General features: G+C 53.6%; 1 protein-coding gene across 1 annotated transcript in view; it reads left to right on the forward strand.

The window, feature by feature from the left end:
- CUNH1orf94 (chromosome unknown C1orf94 homolog) overlaps window positions 1-13285 on the forward strand; it is a 35281-nt gene that overhangs the window by 13693 nt on the left and 8303 nt on the right. Inside the window, exons 2-5 of the mRNA XM_045860047.1 lie at window positions 2372-3063; window positions 5865-6122; window positions 7360-7535; window positions 12203-12280. Of these exons, the coding sequence (XP_045716003.1) occupies window positions 2372-3063; window positions 5865-6122; window positions 7360-7535; window positions 12203-12280 (1204 nt within the window). The remainder of the gene's footprint in view (window positions 1-2371; window positions 3064-5864; window positions 6123-7359; window positions 7536-12202; window positions 12281-13285) is intronic.

A 13285-nucleotide genomic window follows, 5' to 3' on the forward strand; every position in this document is an offset into this window, starting at 1 on the left:
TGTGAGCAGGGGTCACACTCAGCTCCTGCGGCCTTTTCTCTGCCAGCCTGGTGCCCGGATCGGGGGAAGGGGGAGTGCGGGGTGTCCTCTCAGGGGCTGAGCAGGGACCTCCTCCTGTGGGGCGTTTTTGGTATTGGGACCTCAGGACCCTGTGGGTCTTTTAGGAGCTGCTTTGGCTTCTCCTTAGAACTGGTATTTCGAAGGATTCAGGGGTGAGACTTTTGTGTGCTCGTGTGCCATGTAACATCTTGTTTAAAAAATAACAACCAGAAACCAAACACAAAAGTAGAGCGCATCATGCGTGATGAAGCCATGTACGCATCACGCAGCTTCCGCGGTGGTCGACACAGGGCCAATCTGGTTTCATCTGTGGCCCCTCCCTTCCCTCCCCTCCCCCGGCGGGATTCAGTTCAAAGCAAACCCCAGACGTAATTGTATCTACAAATGCTTCAGTATCTCTAAGAGATAAGGATTCTTTTTTGGTTGTTTGGGTGATACCATTATCACAATTTAAAAAATTAACATAATTATAGTAAGTCTAATTCAGAAAATTGACACATAGCTTGCTTTGTAACTTGTTTTGGTGGGGGCGCTGATCCTTCCAATGTCTGGTTCCTGTGACCGGAGACTCACCTGCTCCCTTTGAGGAGGAGGATGTAGAGGAAGAAGGGGGATCTAAAACTTGGGATCATGGATTGGCAACCTCTTCATTCCACTCGTTCCTGGGGACACAGGGTGAGAGTGAGGCCTATTTATAGACTAAGTCTAGACATGGGGAGGAGGAAAAACGGGGGATAGGCGAGAGGACAGAGAAGAGGGAGACGAGAGAGTGAGTGGGGGAAGAGGAGAGGGGACAGTTGAGGCTGGCCTTGCCCCACGCCCAGCCTTGCCGACCCCCAGAGCTTCCAGGGCCGGCCCGCTCTGGCAAAGGCTCTCAGCCAGTGGGCTGGGGGTGCGTCGGGTGCTCAGGGATCTGTGCCGAGCTCGCGCGTGGGTTGTCTCAAGTTCCCACACCGCCCATGAGAGTGGGGGCTGCTCATGTCAGACCCACGTTACAGGGGCGTCCCTGAGGTGCTGGGATCTGACATGAGGTAAGGGGTGGTGCTTGATTCCGAACCAGGCCCAGCTGGCTGGAGTCTGCCGTTTCCTGGCCCCGCCCCTGCCTCCAGACCCAGGGAGGCCCCACGCAGGAGACCGGCTGTCTCAGTTGTTGGAATAGCAACACGTTCCCCTATCTTTAGCTCTTCCCATGTGCCCGAGTGCCCTGGCCATCCTGCCCCTCCTGCAGGAGCCCTGGGCCTCTGCAGGACCCAGCACCTGAGGGGGTCAATGCCCCGCACAGCGGGAAGCCTCTGGAACTTCAGCCTGTGCCCCTTCTGGTTGGTTGTCAGATGCACGAACTCGAATCCTGCGTCTTTGTGTGGTGATATGTGAGCCACTGTGTGCCCCATCACATGTGTGCACGCACATGGGAGTGTGCATGTGTTCACGCACAAAGCGCATTCCTGGGGAAGCACAGTTTCACTCTGCAGTCGCTGTGGGTGGGACTCACTGGGCCCTGGGAATGGGTCTCAGAGCTGGAGCGTGCCAGTCCTCCCCAGCTGCGAAGCTCCGCTCGCTCGTGGGAAGCTTTCATTTCCCCTCCAATCTCCTCTTTGTCTTCTTTACCACCTTCTCCCAGGGCCAAGGCACTGAGCAGTTTCCAGAATGCTCTGCACAGACCACCTCATCCGTCCATCACGGGGGCCCATTGAGTAGGGAGACTGGCTGGTTTTGAACTGGGCGCTGGTGATTCTCCTGGGAGTGCCAGGGTGGAAGGTGTCCCCTTACAAAGGAGGCCAGTGGGGCGTGCTGGGCCATGAGCCAGGCCAGCAGGATTGGCAGCCTCTCCCACACCTGGAGAGAGCCAGTGACCAGGAGCCTATAGTCCATGGGACCATCAGACCCTTCAGGCAGGTGCTGGCCATCAGGGTCCAGCTGAGGGCCAGGTCTGAGGTGCAGGTAGAGACCCTTGTTCAGACACAGGTAAATGCTTGTGAATCCGTGCAGGGACCAACCAACTGCTGGTGTTCCCAGGAAGCGAGGCCCAGTCCAGAGGCCTTGATCTCAAATTAAACCTCAGCTCACTCAATAAGATGCCATATTGGGAAAGGACCCAGGTGTCCTGATTCCCAGAATCACACTCTTGGTACTGTGCCTGCTGGCATGGTGTAGAGACCTCTTGGGAGCCCACTGCTGGTCCATATTCTCTCTAGAAAGCCATCGGTTTCTCTTGCCTTCTCCACCCCCTCTCCCTGGGGCCTGGCCCTGCTGCAGAGCCACTCTTCCCGAGCTGGCACTAAAGCCACCTGTCTATCTGACCTGTTTGCAGAGCTCTGGAGCTCAGCAGTGACAAAGATGAGATCTCCCTGTTGGTGGAGCAGGAGTTCTTGAACCTGACCAAAGAGCACCTTGTCCTGGTCACAGGAAGCTCAAGGGAGCTGGAGTCACCTGGCAGCTCTCCAGAGAGGCCTGAACGCAAGCCAGTGCCCCGCCTTCTCACACCTCCTCTGGTGGCAGGCAGCAGGGAGCCCCCGAGAGCCCCTGTCATCATCGGTGACAAGCTTCTGGAGCCCAAGGTGGCCGTGTCCATTATCGGCAGCAGGCAGGACTGTGATTCTGCCATGACTACAGTCACGGGCATCCTACGTGCTGCCAAAGCCAAGAGTGCCAAAGGGACCAATGACGGGGGCCACAGCCTGGGTACCTCCAACTCGGAGATCAGCAAGCTCCTGGCCCAGTTCCCGCTGAAGTCCAAAGAAACGTCCAAGGCCCCCGACAACAAGGTGGTGTTGGAGGAGACTCGTGTCATCAAGGATTTCCTGCAGAACAGCATGTTCAGTGGCCCCCTTCCCAAGGAGCCCACAGGGCTGGGCCCGCTCCTGCTGCTGCCATCCCCACCGCCTCCTGGGCCCACTGACAAGCTCCTTGAGCTCCCTGTTCAGAAGAAGCAGCTCCCAGTGTTTGCCAAGATCTGCTCCAAGCCTGAGGCAGACCCTGACATGGAGGGACACCACTTGATGGGTGAGTGAGACTGAGAGCAGAGCTAGCAGGTGGTCCTGCAAGGAGGAGAAACTTGCCAGAAAGCCAACTGGGCTGCAGCCATGTGCAAAGCATCTCTGTGCAGAGTAAGATGGGCGAGGTAGCCTTTCCAGTGGGCATAGCCCCCAGGTGCAGCTATTTCAGGTGCCCATGTGCCCCCGGGGGTAGATGCCCATGTATAGGGCATAGCTAATCCAATGTGCTTTGAGAAGAGGGACAGGCACATTTGGTACCTGGCTCATTTTTCAGCCCACTGGGTACTCAGAGTACATGGAAGGAAGCACTTACCACAGCTGAGTCTTGGGTGGAGTTGCAGAATGGTGACTTTAAGCAGGAGAGGTGAGAGATTTGATTGGCAGCTGGGGTCATTTGGCTTCCCATGGAGGGGCCTGTTCTGACGATGGGGCCTGGTCCTCTCTCTGGGGCAGAGGGAGAATATGCAAATCCTCCAGGATCAGTTGAGACTGCTGGCCCTGGGATTTATTCCCAACACCCCCAGGGCCTTGGAAAAGTGCATTTCCATCCCCTAACGGGGAGTCTGCATCGTTCCCAGGAGATGCAGCCGCATCCCTGGTTTCCCTGCCCCACTCCCACATTCTACATTTTGTGCCTGTGCTAATCCAGCCACTCAGACTGGACGGTTCCAAGGCAGACCAATGGCACCTGCCTCTAGTCTGCTGTCACTAGGAGTAAACCAAAAGAAACTTTATCCCTAGTCTTGTGAGGATAACTGAGAGATTCCTGTGCTGAGAGGACCCAAATCCCGGTTCCTAAGAAAGTAGGAACATGATCACCCTCGAGAACATTCTGTGTACTGGAGTGCCATGGGGAGGCCAAGGGATCAGAGCTGTGGACTCTGGGTCTTGGGCAGCCTCTAGGGGCCAGGGGGCTCTCTGGGGACGCTGGACAACATGTGTGGAAGGATTAGCCCTGCCTGGAGGCAACTGTTCTCCACCTCCTTCTCCAGGAGGCATGCACGAATGTCTCTCTCCAATGAGGTTGCTGGGTTGGAGGCAGCCTGCCCCACCCACCCTCCCCCACACAGGTGTGTGCCTGTCCACACAAATGTGTGGGCAAAGGTGTGCCAAAGGGAGCTTTGCAGGTGTGAGTGTATTTGTTAGAGAAAATGCAGGTGTGGCTGCGTATCTGTGTATGTGTGTCTACCCCGTGTGTGTAGTTGTGTACATGTGAGTGAGTCAGAGAAGGGACAGGCAGGAATGTGTGTGTTTCTGCATGCACAGATACTGGAAGAGAAATCTTGGGGATGAGTGACCAGCGAGCGAGTTTGAGGTGACCGGAGGTGTGTGAGAGACTGCAGGTGTGGGGTCCCTGGGGACAGGGCCATTACTGTTAGCAGGTACTGTTATTTCAGTGCACTCACTGGGGGCTATACTCAGCAACCAGAGAAACTCTTGGTAGAGACTCTAGGGACATGTTTTGCTAAAAATGTCATTTTTTCTCCCAAATTGGTTTTGGCTAGAGCGGCTCTCTCCTTGCTGAGATGGTGCTAGGAGGACAGGCCCAGTCCTGCCCAGACTTAGCCCCAGGGCCACTGGGCTGGGCAGGAAGGGGGAGAAAGGGCGGGTGGGATCAGATCCCAGCACATAACAGTGGACGCAAGTTCCTCTGATCTGGTGCCTACAGAAATGGTCCAAGGTGCCTGCTGTGTGTCCAACACCATCCCCCAGCCAAGCTTCATGGAACCAGGACCCCTGGGCTGGGGAGGGAGTGAAGGGTGTTGGGAGGGCCAAGGCCTCTTCGCTGCTCCAACAGAGCAATGACTTTTTAATTTTGTTTGAAGAAAAGTTCTGTTGCTAAAAAAGGAAACATGGGTGAAGACCCCTGCCGTGGAGGGTCTCCTGATGGTCCAGTCGGTGTCCCAGCACTGGGGGAACACTTGGTCTGTTTGGAGAGAGGCCTGAGCCTGGCACTGACCACATCCTGTGACTCACTCTGTCTCTCTGATGACTCCTCACCTTGGCCTGCAGTCACCCATTGCCTGAAGTGCCCTCCTCCCTCATACCCTTGCATGGGAGGCGTTGCTGAAGGGCCACTTCCTCCTGGAAGCCCTCTGACCCTTTCAGACAGACACTTTCTCAGTCACCCTCTTCTACCACTCTGTCTCTCTGTCCCCTCCCAGTCCCCATCTGCCTTGTCCTGAAGCTATTTCTGGGCCTGTCTCTCTCCTCCTCCTTGGTGTGAGCTCCTGCAGAGCCTGGCTCTGACTCATCGCAGTGTCCCCGGTACACAGGTCAGGACATGGCGCTGACGAGTGAGCTGAATCACCTGTGAGCATCAGAGCAGGAGCCACAATGGGGGCTAGGCTGTGGCTTGAGCCATGTGTCTGTGGGAGTGGGTGTCTCCCCCATAAGCCAGGTGCTCCCTAAAGGCAGGAACTGTGTCCAAGTCAGCTCTTACCTGGAACCTGGCACTATGGAGGGTTGGAAGGAAGGAAGAGAGGAGAAAAGGAGGGAGGGTGGAAAGACAATAGGTACAAAGGAAAGGAGGGAAGAAGGGATGGTGGGAGGGAAGGAAGGAAGAGTAGAGGGAAGGAAGGAAGAAAGGAGTTCATGAAAGGGGGAGAGAAGAGGGGGAAGTGGGCTGTGAGGCCTCAGAGAGGAAGTTGGGATTGGATTTGGCCTGGAGAGGGAGCCTGGAGCGATCTGAGCCTGAGGTGTGTGCTATGGAGGATCCACCACTTAGTGTAAAGAAGGTGCCCTCCTCACCCTGCATCTAGCACTTGGCCTTCTAGAATCATTGACTCAGTTTCCCTTTTACTGCAGAATGGAACTCAGGCACCAAGGAGCCCACCAAAGGTCCAGAGAGGCTCTTTGTCAGTCAGTGGCCCCAGAGCCAGAAGGACATCTGCGATGAAGAGGGTTGCAGTGACCCAGGGAGCTCCATGTCCATGGTCCTGCCAGTCAAGAAGTCAGCGTGGCCAACAGAGAAGACCCTGTTCTATGAGTTCCTTGGGGCCACCAAGAACCCAAGCGGGCACCTGAAGCTTCGCAGCAAAGAGGTGGATGGGCTGGAGCTGAAATGTAAGCTGGCCCTGCCCAGAGAGAGTCGGTAGCAGGGAAGTCAGACGCCCTCACAGGCCCTGGGAGTGGCTCCGCCATCCAATGGCTGTCTCATGGGCAAGCCGCTGCCTTTCTCTGGGTGTCCGTTTTCAAACCCGTGAAATGGGGGAGATGACCTTCTCCCTGTGTCTCCCTTACTGGGAATACAATTGCTGGAGAAATGCTGTTGGCTGTGAGGGTGTCCCATGGGCATTGCTGGTGGTCAGTTTGAACACAGACCTGACTAAGCGTGTCCCTTCAAGTTGCTCAGGCCAAAGAAAAATCCATGCTTCAGGTTACTCATGTGTTGAGGTTGTGTCCCTGTTTTCCATCCCTTGCCCTCCTGCAGCTGTTTTAGTCAAACCTCCTTTCCCAACAGAGATGCCAGTAAGGGGAGGCGGAGGCCCCATGTCTTCCTCTATAAGCACGCAAGACATCTAGAGGGAGAGAATTAAGGATTCGTATTCTGAAATAGCTCAACCAACTCTAACTCATTCAAACTAATTTTGGGTCCTACCACAGTGAATTACATAATGTTTTAAAATATTCTCTGCCCTGGCTGGAGTGGCTCAGTGGATTGAGCACCAGCCTGCGAGCCCAGGGGCCGCTGGTTTGGTTCCCAGTCAGGGCACATGCCTGGGTTGTGGGCCAGGTCCTTGGTTGGGGGTGTGTGAGAGGCAACCACACATTGATGTTTCTCTCCCTCTCTTTCTCCCTCCCTTCTCCCCTCTCTAAAAGTAAACAAATAAAGTCTTTACAAAAATAAAATATTTTTAAGAAAATAATTCCAATATAGAGATAAGCTGTGCAAGGTCCTCAGGGGGCTGCTTTAGTAATTTGATAAGAATGACTTCCAATGGCAAAGCAAGTGTTTGTATAAAGCTGGATTTTTCTAAAGTACTTGAGAGAACTTGGTTTTGACCATAGTTGAAATACAAGCCTGGTAATCTGGTTCCTTGTGAGTCTTCCTCCTTCAGTGAAGGATGGAGAGAGACGCTCCAAGGCAGACCCAGCTGGGAGTTCCACCCCTTCCAAACTGGCGAGGTGGGAATTACGGATGTTTGCCCATACCTGGAAATTCACTAGAACTTGAAGAACCCAAAGGAGCCCAAAGGGTCTGACCTCTGAGAGTATTAATCCCAGGGACAGTCACGCTGAAGGTGACCTGGCCTCTCCTTTCCTTGGTTGCTGAAATGCCCACCTCTCCTGTGACTTACAGTTAACCCCCCTGGGACGGTGGTGGACAAGAACAACCTCAAGTACACAGGGAATGTCTTCACTCCACGCTTTGCCACAGCCTTGACCTCAGCATCCCTGAACCAGCCACTCTGGCTGAACCTGAACTATCCACCTCCCCCAGCGTTCACAAATCACTCCACCTTCCCACAGTATCAGGTGAGTGAGCGGGTCCTGGGCCTGGCTTTCCAAGTGGCCACGCGTGCAGGTTCCTGCCATGGAGGAACTTCGGCCAGCAGGAGGCCTACATCACAAAGAGCCGTTACACTAGTCACTTAACCCTTCACTGTGGCTGAGTCGGACCGGCTACTTGGTGCACACACGCACAGGTGCACACACACAGATAAGCATACATATTTCTGATTTCCTCTGTCTGGGTTCCGGTTCACTCAGGGCTGTGTATTCCAGGGCTGCTTTGCTGGCTCTGGCCTGTTAAGTGCTTGGGCTCCTGGGATAGGATGACAGTGTAGTCCTTCCTCCCCACCCACTTCCTGTGCCTTCCTTTATGGTCGGATGGCATGCATCCTAGAGCACTTGGGACGGTTTGGGTGTAGGTCTTTGGTCCCAGAGTAATTATTAATAGCACCTCTTTCCCTCTGGGGTGTCCTGGTGTGGACAACAAATCATACGGCCACTTCACTGACACTTCACCTGAGCAGTAGCTAAGGGGGCACATGCGTGGTCTTGGGCTCAGAGCTGACATGACATTGGTCGCCAGACACAAAGGGACAGTGAACCCCTCATGGCAGGTTGGATGGTTTACTCACAGAACCTATTTATGCAGGGAAAATAGAGTTTCTGTAGTCTGTCTACTTAACTTAATCTCCCTTAAGGGCTGCTGCCCACTGGGTAGAAGGAGGAAAAAATCAAATGAATGTCCACTCCGGTTTAAACCGCAGTCCAATCGAATAGCTTAATTGTCCCTTTAGGTAGTTAGTGCCCAGCTTGTCCAGGAAAGCCACTCAGTGTCTAAGATTTCTGCCCTCTGTTCCCCGCCTTGGCTCCTGCCCAGAGCGGCGTGTTGATGTTGGGGGAAGGGCAGGAATGCACGCCAACTTGAGGGGCCAGGTGCTCGAGGGTCTGTGGCCCCAGGCTGGCCCGGCAAAGCCTGCTGAGGGCAACTGAGAAGGAAATTTGCCCCAAAGTCTTCCTGTCCTGTGTCTGGGCCCCTCCCTTTCCCCCGCCACTTCCTCTTTTACAACTGGGTGCAAGCTGTCTTCCCTACTCCATGCAAAGCCTCTCGGAGCTGGTGCACCAGACTTAGCCCCTGCATCTTAAACGGGAGCTAAAGGAGTGTAGCAAAGTCTATCTTTGTCTCTCTGAAGCTTTGTTTTCAAGACATTTTTTTCTGTTTGTTTGCCTAAGAGAACAGTCTCCTCACGTGGACTGACGGCCTCCTGTCCCACCATCGAGGTGAGAGGTGACTGTGAATTGTGGTCCAAGCGGAAATCAAACTGTGTCCTGTAATAACTTGTCCCTACACAGGTCCCTGTTCATCTGCTCACTGATTCGGCAACTCCGTCACCCATAATTCATCCTCCCTGGCGTGTCTGTGTTTGCTAGCTCCCTATTCAGTCATTTATTCACCTACTCACCGACTCGCTCATTTTTGTTTATTTATTAACCCATTTATTTAAATAATTTAAGAACCCTTTGCTTTGCACTGACCACAGGCCAGCACTGGCAAGGCGAGGGGATTCGGAGAGTAGCTTGGAGTCCAGTACAAGCCAGGAACCAACCCCAGACCAGCCCTGTGTGCACCCCCCACCCTGCGGAGAGAGAAACAGTTGCATAATTTTATTCAGTGCAAACCGATTCCCTCTAAAGTGCACTCACAGGGCTCACCATATAAAGCTAATTCGCAATGGTTTGCTTTTATAGAGTGCTGTGATATCTCTTTGCTGAGCTGACTTCTTCTGACTTTTTGGAGTGGGTGAGATTTGGACATATTTTTTTTTAATTAACTGTACCAGGGTAATGTTGCTTCATAGCATTCTATAAGCTTCAAGTGCACGATTTTGTAACACATCATCTGCATGTCGCATGGGGTGCCCACCCTCAAAGTCTAGTCTCCCATCAGCGGATGTTTGCCCCCCTTATCCTCTCACCAGCCCCCAGCCCCCCCGCCCCTCTGGTAATCGCCATGCTGTTGTCCATGAGTTTGTTTTATTTGTTCATTTGGTGTTTTCTGTTTTATATCCCACATATGAGTGAAATCATGTGGTTCTTTTGAGTCTGAAGGTCCTTTGTCTTAGGAGATGCCAGTGTTTGCATTGCAGGGCTGACTCCCAGGTTCCCTGGCCTGTGGGCAGAAGCGGTGGAGGGCCCTGGTGGGGAGGGCTCCTGGGTTCAGCGAGGCAGTGCAGGTGCTGACGGGGCCGAGCTGTAGAAGTCACTGTGGAAGTTGACATTCCCAACCCCCCAGGTGGTAGAGAAGATGGTATAATTTACATTCTCCCAGCTTCTCGTGGTCCAGGGGCCTGGGATAATTAGAAGTCCGCAGACTCTTGTTTAAAGGAATTCTGCGGCTTCCAGGCTGTGTGGCCTTAGGCAAGTTAGCCAAATGCTCTGAGCTCTGGTCTCCTCACTTGCTGAATGAACGCCTCATAATTATTGCAGCAGCAGCAGCAGCAGCAGCAGCAGCCATTTGATTCAGCTGTAAGGTTAATTGAGTCCATGGATGAGAAAGGGCTTTGTAAAACCTCAACGATACAGGTGTTAGTTTTTATTATTATTCAGCCCTGATCTTCCTAGGAAACAGGATCAGGGAGCGCCGCAGACCTTGAGGAGACAGAGAAGAGACACAGGGAACAATTTATCCTGGTCTCTTTCCCTGCTTGGCATTAGGAATAAAGAGGAGGTCCCCGATCTGATTTACTCAGAGCCCCACGTGGAGGGACGCAAGCCTGGAAGACTTAAGTCCCCTGGTCCGAGGAGCTCCAGAGGCTCCTGGGCTGCTTGCCACAGAGCAGCTCTGCCCCCCCCGTTAAGGAGGGAGGATGCACTGGAAGAGGCCATGGCCTCGAGCAGAGAGGAATGAATGTTTACTTACCCATGCTTGTGATCTCACAGAACTGCAATGGGAACAGCTAGAAAAGCCCTTAAAGTCATATAGTGTTGCTTATACTAATGACTGTGGCACCATCTCCTACAAGTTTGCCCCAGGACAGAGCGGGGCTGGGCAGCTGTTTGTCTTGCACAGGTCCTAGGGGAAACCTTAGCCCAGGCCGGCCAGGGGAGGAGGGTGGCCTGGGGAAGTTTGCTGTGCAAAGCAGAGCCAAGTGCTAATGGGGGGTGAAGAGGAGGAAGGAGGGAGTGAAACAGTGACACTGAGACCCTGACCTTGAGCTCAGTGAGGGCTGGGAACAGGCAGGACAGCTGCATCTGTCTGACTTCTCTGTCTGGGTTCAGCCACAGCTGGAGTGCAGGGGCCAGGCCGTGGTCACGGTGGTGAATGGGTTGGCCCCGGGCTGTGGGGCTGGAGAAAAGAGGAGCAGGTACACTGGTTTCAGGTGAAGGGCTTTCAGGAGGTGGAAGGGGCCCCGTCATGGTCAAGTATCAGGTGCGCAGGAGAAAGAGCAAGGAGGGGCTCTGAGAGGGTATGTGCCCTCGGGGACCTGGAGGATGGATGGGGCATGAGGAGTGCTGGAGACTGTCCCCAAGACCCCACATTAGGACCCCAGGGCTCTGAGGAAGCCATCAGAGGCAGTGCCAGCCATCAACACTTTGATGATGGACACAAGGTGAGCCCAGAATCGAGGCAGCATTTCAGTGTGCAGAATCTTCTGGAAAGACATCCTAGTCCAGGGGTGCTTTGGGCGATGAGCTGAATTTTAGGAGGTGACTCTGGATTGGCAGCGAGAGGCAGTCTGAGGCTCCAGGGGTCCTGGCCTAACCCTGTGCATGGCAGCTGTTCTGCTGTGTGTGTGTGTGTGTGTGTGTGTGTGACTCACAGGCATCCACAGCACTCTAGGCAGAGTTGTGAATAAAGTTTTTACTTTTCATTTGTCTGAGCTCCCAGAGAGCTTCTGTGTATGTGCGTGTGTGTTGGGGGGAAGGGGGGGGCGGTGGCACAGAGAGATGCTAACTACACCTAACATGCCCAGATTCCTGACTGTGCTGGGCACTGGTCTGAGCGCTTTCCATGCATGAACTAGTTTATGGTCACACCAGTGTTCATCATGAGGTGCAGATACAGGTGTGTGTGGGCATATAGACACACAGCAGCACCTGGGTTCACAGGTGCACATCTGTACGCAGAAACACAGAGCTGCCGACACAAAAGGAAGCATGTGTGTAGATGTGCTTAAACAAACATGGGTGCCCACTCACACGCATACGTGCAGATGTCCATGGATGCCTCGTGTCCTGGGGCAGGAATGGGGTTTGGGGAAGGAACTTAGAAAAGGGGTGGAGACAGCAATAAAGAGAATTTGGCTACCATCACAGGTCTCACAGTTTCAAACACACATCATTTTGTAGAAAAGGTAAAAGAGGCTCAGAGAGGTGAAGTGACTTGCCCAAGGTCACACAGATACTAAGGGGCAGATCTGGGATTCGAGAGGCAGTCAGATTCCTGAAGCTCTTATCTCAAATATGAGGTAATGCCAAAACAGGCTGTGAATCCTGCTAAACAGAGGCTCCCTGTGTGGTGTGGGTTGTGCATGCCCGGCCTGATGCTGGCTGGGCCCGGCACCTGCTGGGTCTGGTTTGCAGGGCGGTGGGGTGGAGATCCAGGCGAGGGATCTGGAAACCGAGTGGAGTGGGTGCTCCTTGACTGGAGGCCCTTTGCCCCATGGCACTGAGCCCCTCTATCCTCTCCCCAGGGCCTGTACCCACAGCGGGCAGCCAGGATGCCCTATCAGCAGACCCTGCACCCCCAGCTGGGGTGTTATCCTCGACAGGTGAGTAGATGGGCTCCTCACCTCTGCCCCAGCTCCACAGAGGCCTCCAGGTCAGAAGGACCTCTGGTCCCTTGGCCTGGTCACCAGCCATACTTTTTGGCCCATCCTGGACCAGAGTACATACCAATACCAACCCGCAGGTAGAAACAAACTGGTGTCCCTAGGTGGCAATAACAGCTGGCAGTGACAGAGCCCTTACTGTGTGCTGGGCCCTTCTCTAAGATCTTTACCTGCATTAACTAATTTACCTTCACACCCACCCTGTAAGGTGAGTTAGAGGTAAGGAAGCTGAGACACGGAGAGATTGGGTCCTAAAGGTAACATGCAAGTTAGCTCTTGCTGTGGCAACAACAACCCAAACATCAAAAATGGCCTCAAGATCTCATAGACTTTCCACAACATTTTTTACTCACGGTCTACGGATTGGCTGAGCTGGCCTGGGACTGGGTCCACACATCCTCCTCTGGGCTTGTGCTATGGTTGCAGTAGCTTTTGCTCCTGCCACGTGGATGACAGGCGTGCGGGAGGGAGGGGCGAGCGGAAACACCCAATGCCTCTGAGCCTCAGCTCAGAGCTGGTACGTGGTAACATGTGCCCGCCTTCCATTGGCCAAAGCAGATCACATGGCTTTGCCCAGCACCGATAGCGCTGGGTGTCCCGTTCCCCTCCTGTCAGTTTGTGGGTTGAACTACAAGACTCCCAGTCTTGTAGTTAAATCCAGTTAAATTTGAATCCAGTTAAATTCAAATTTTAGATAAGCAGCGAATAATGTTTGGAATAAGTGCGTCCCAAATACGGCATGGGCCATACATATACTAAACTATTATTTGCTCTTAATTAACCCATTTGTGATTCAGTCATATGAAATTTGAATTTCACTGGATGTCCTGTATTTTTGTTTGCTAAATCTGGCATCCCTACCCCCATGGGAAGGTCAGGGGGTGACTATCTTCTGGACAGTATCACAATGGCAGAATTGGGGTTCGACCTTGGGCAGCCTGGCTT

This window comes from Phyllostomus hastatus, unplaced genomic scaffold (genome assembly GCF_019186645.2).
Source record: "Phyllostomus hastatus isolate PE091 unplaced genomic scaffold, TTU_PhHast_1.1 phas_scaffold_182, whole genome shotgun sequence".
NCBI lineage: Eukaryota > Metazoa > Chordata > Mammalia > Chiroptera > Phyllostomidae > Phyllostomus > Phyllostomus hastatus.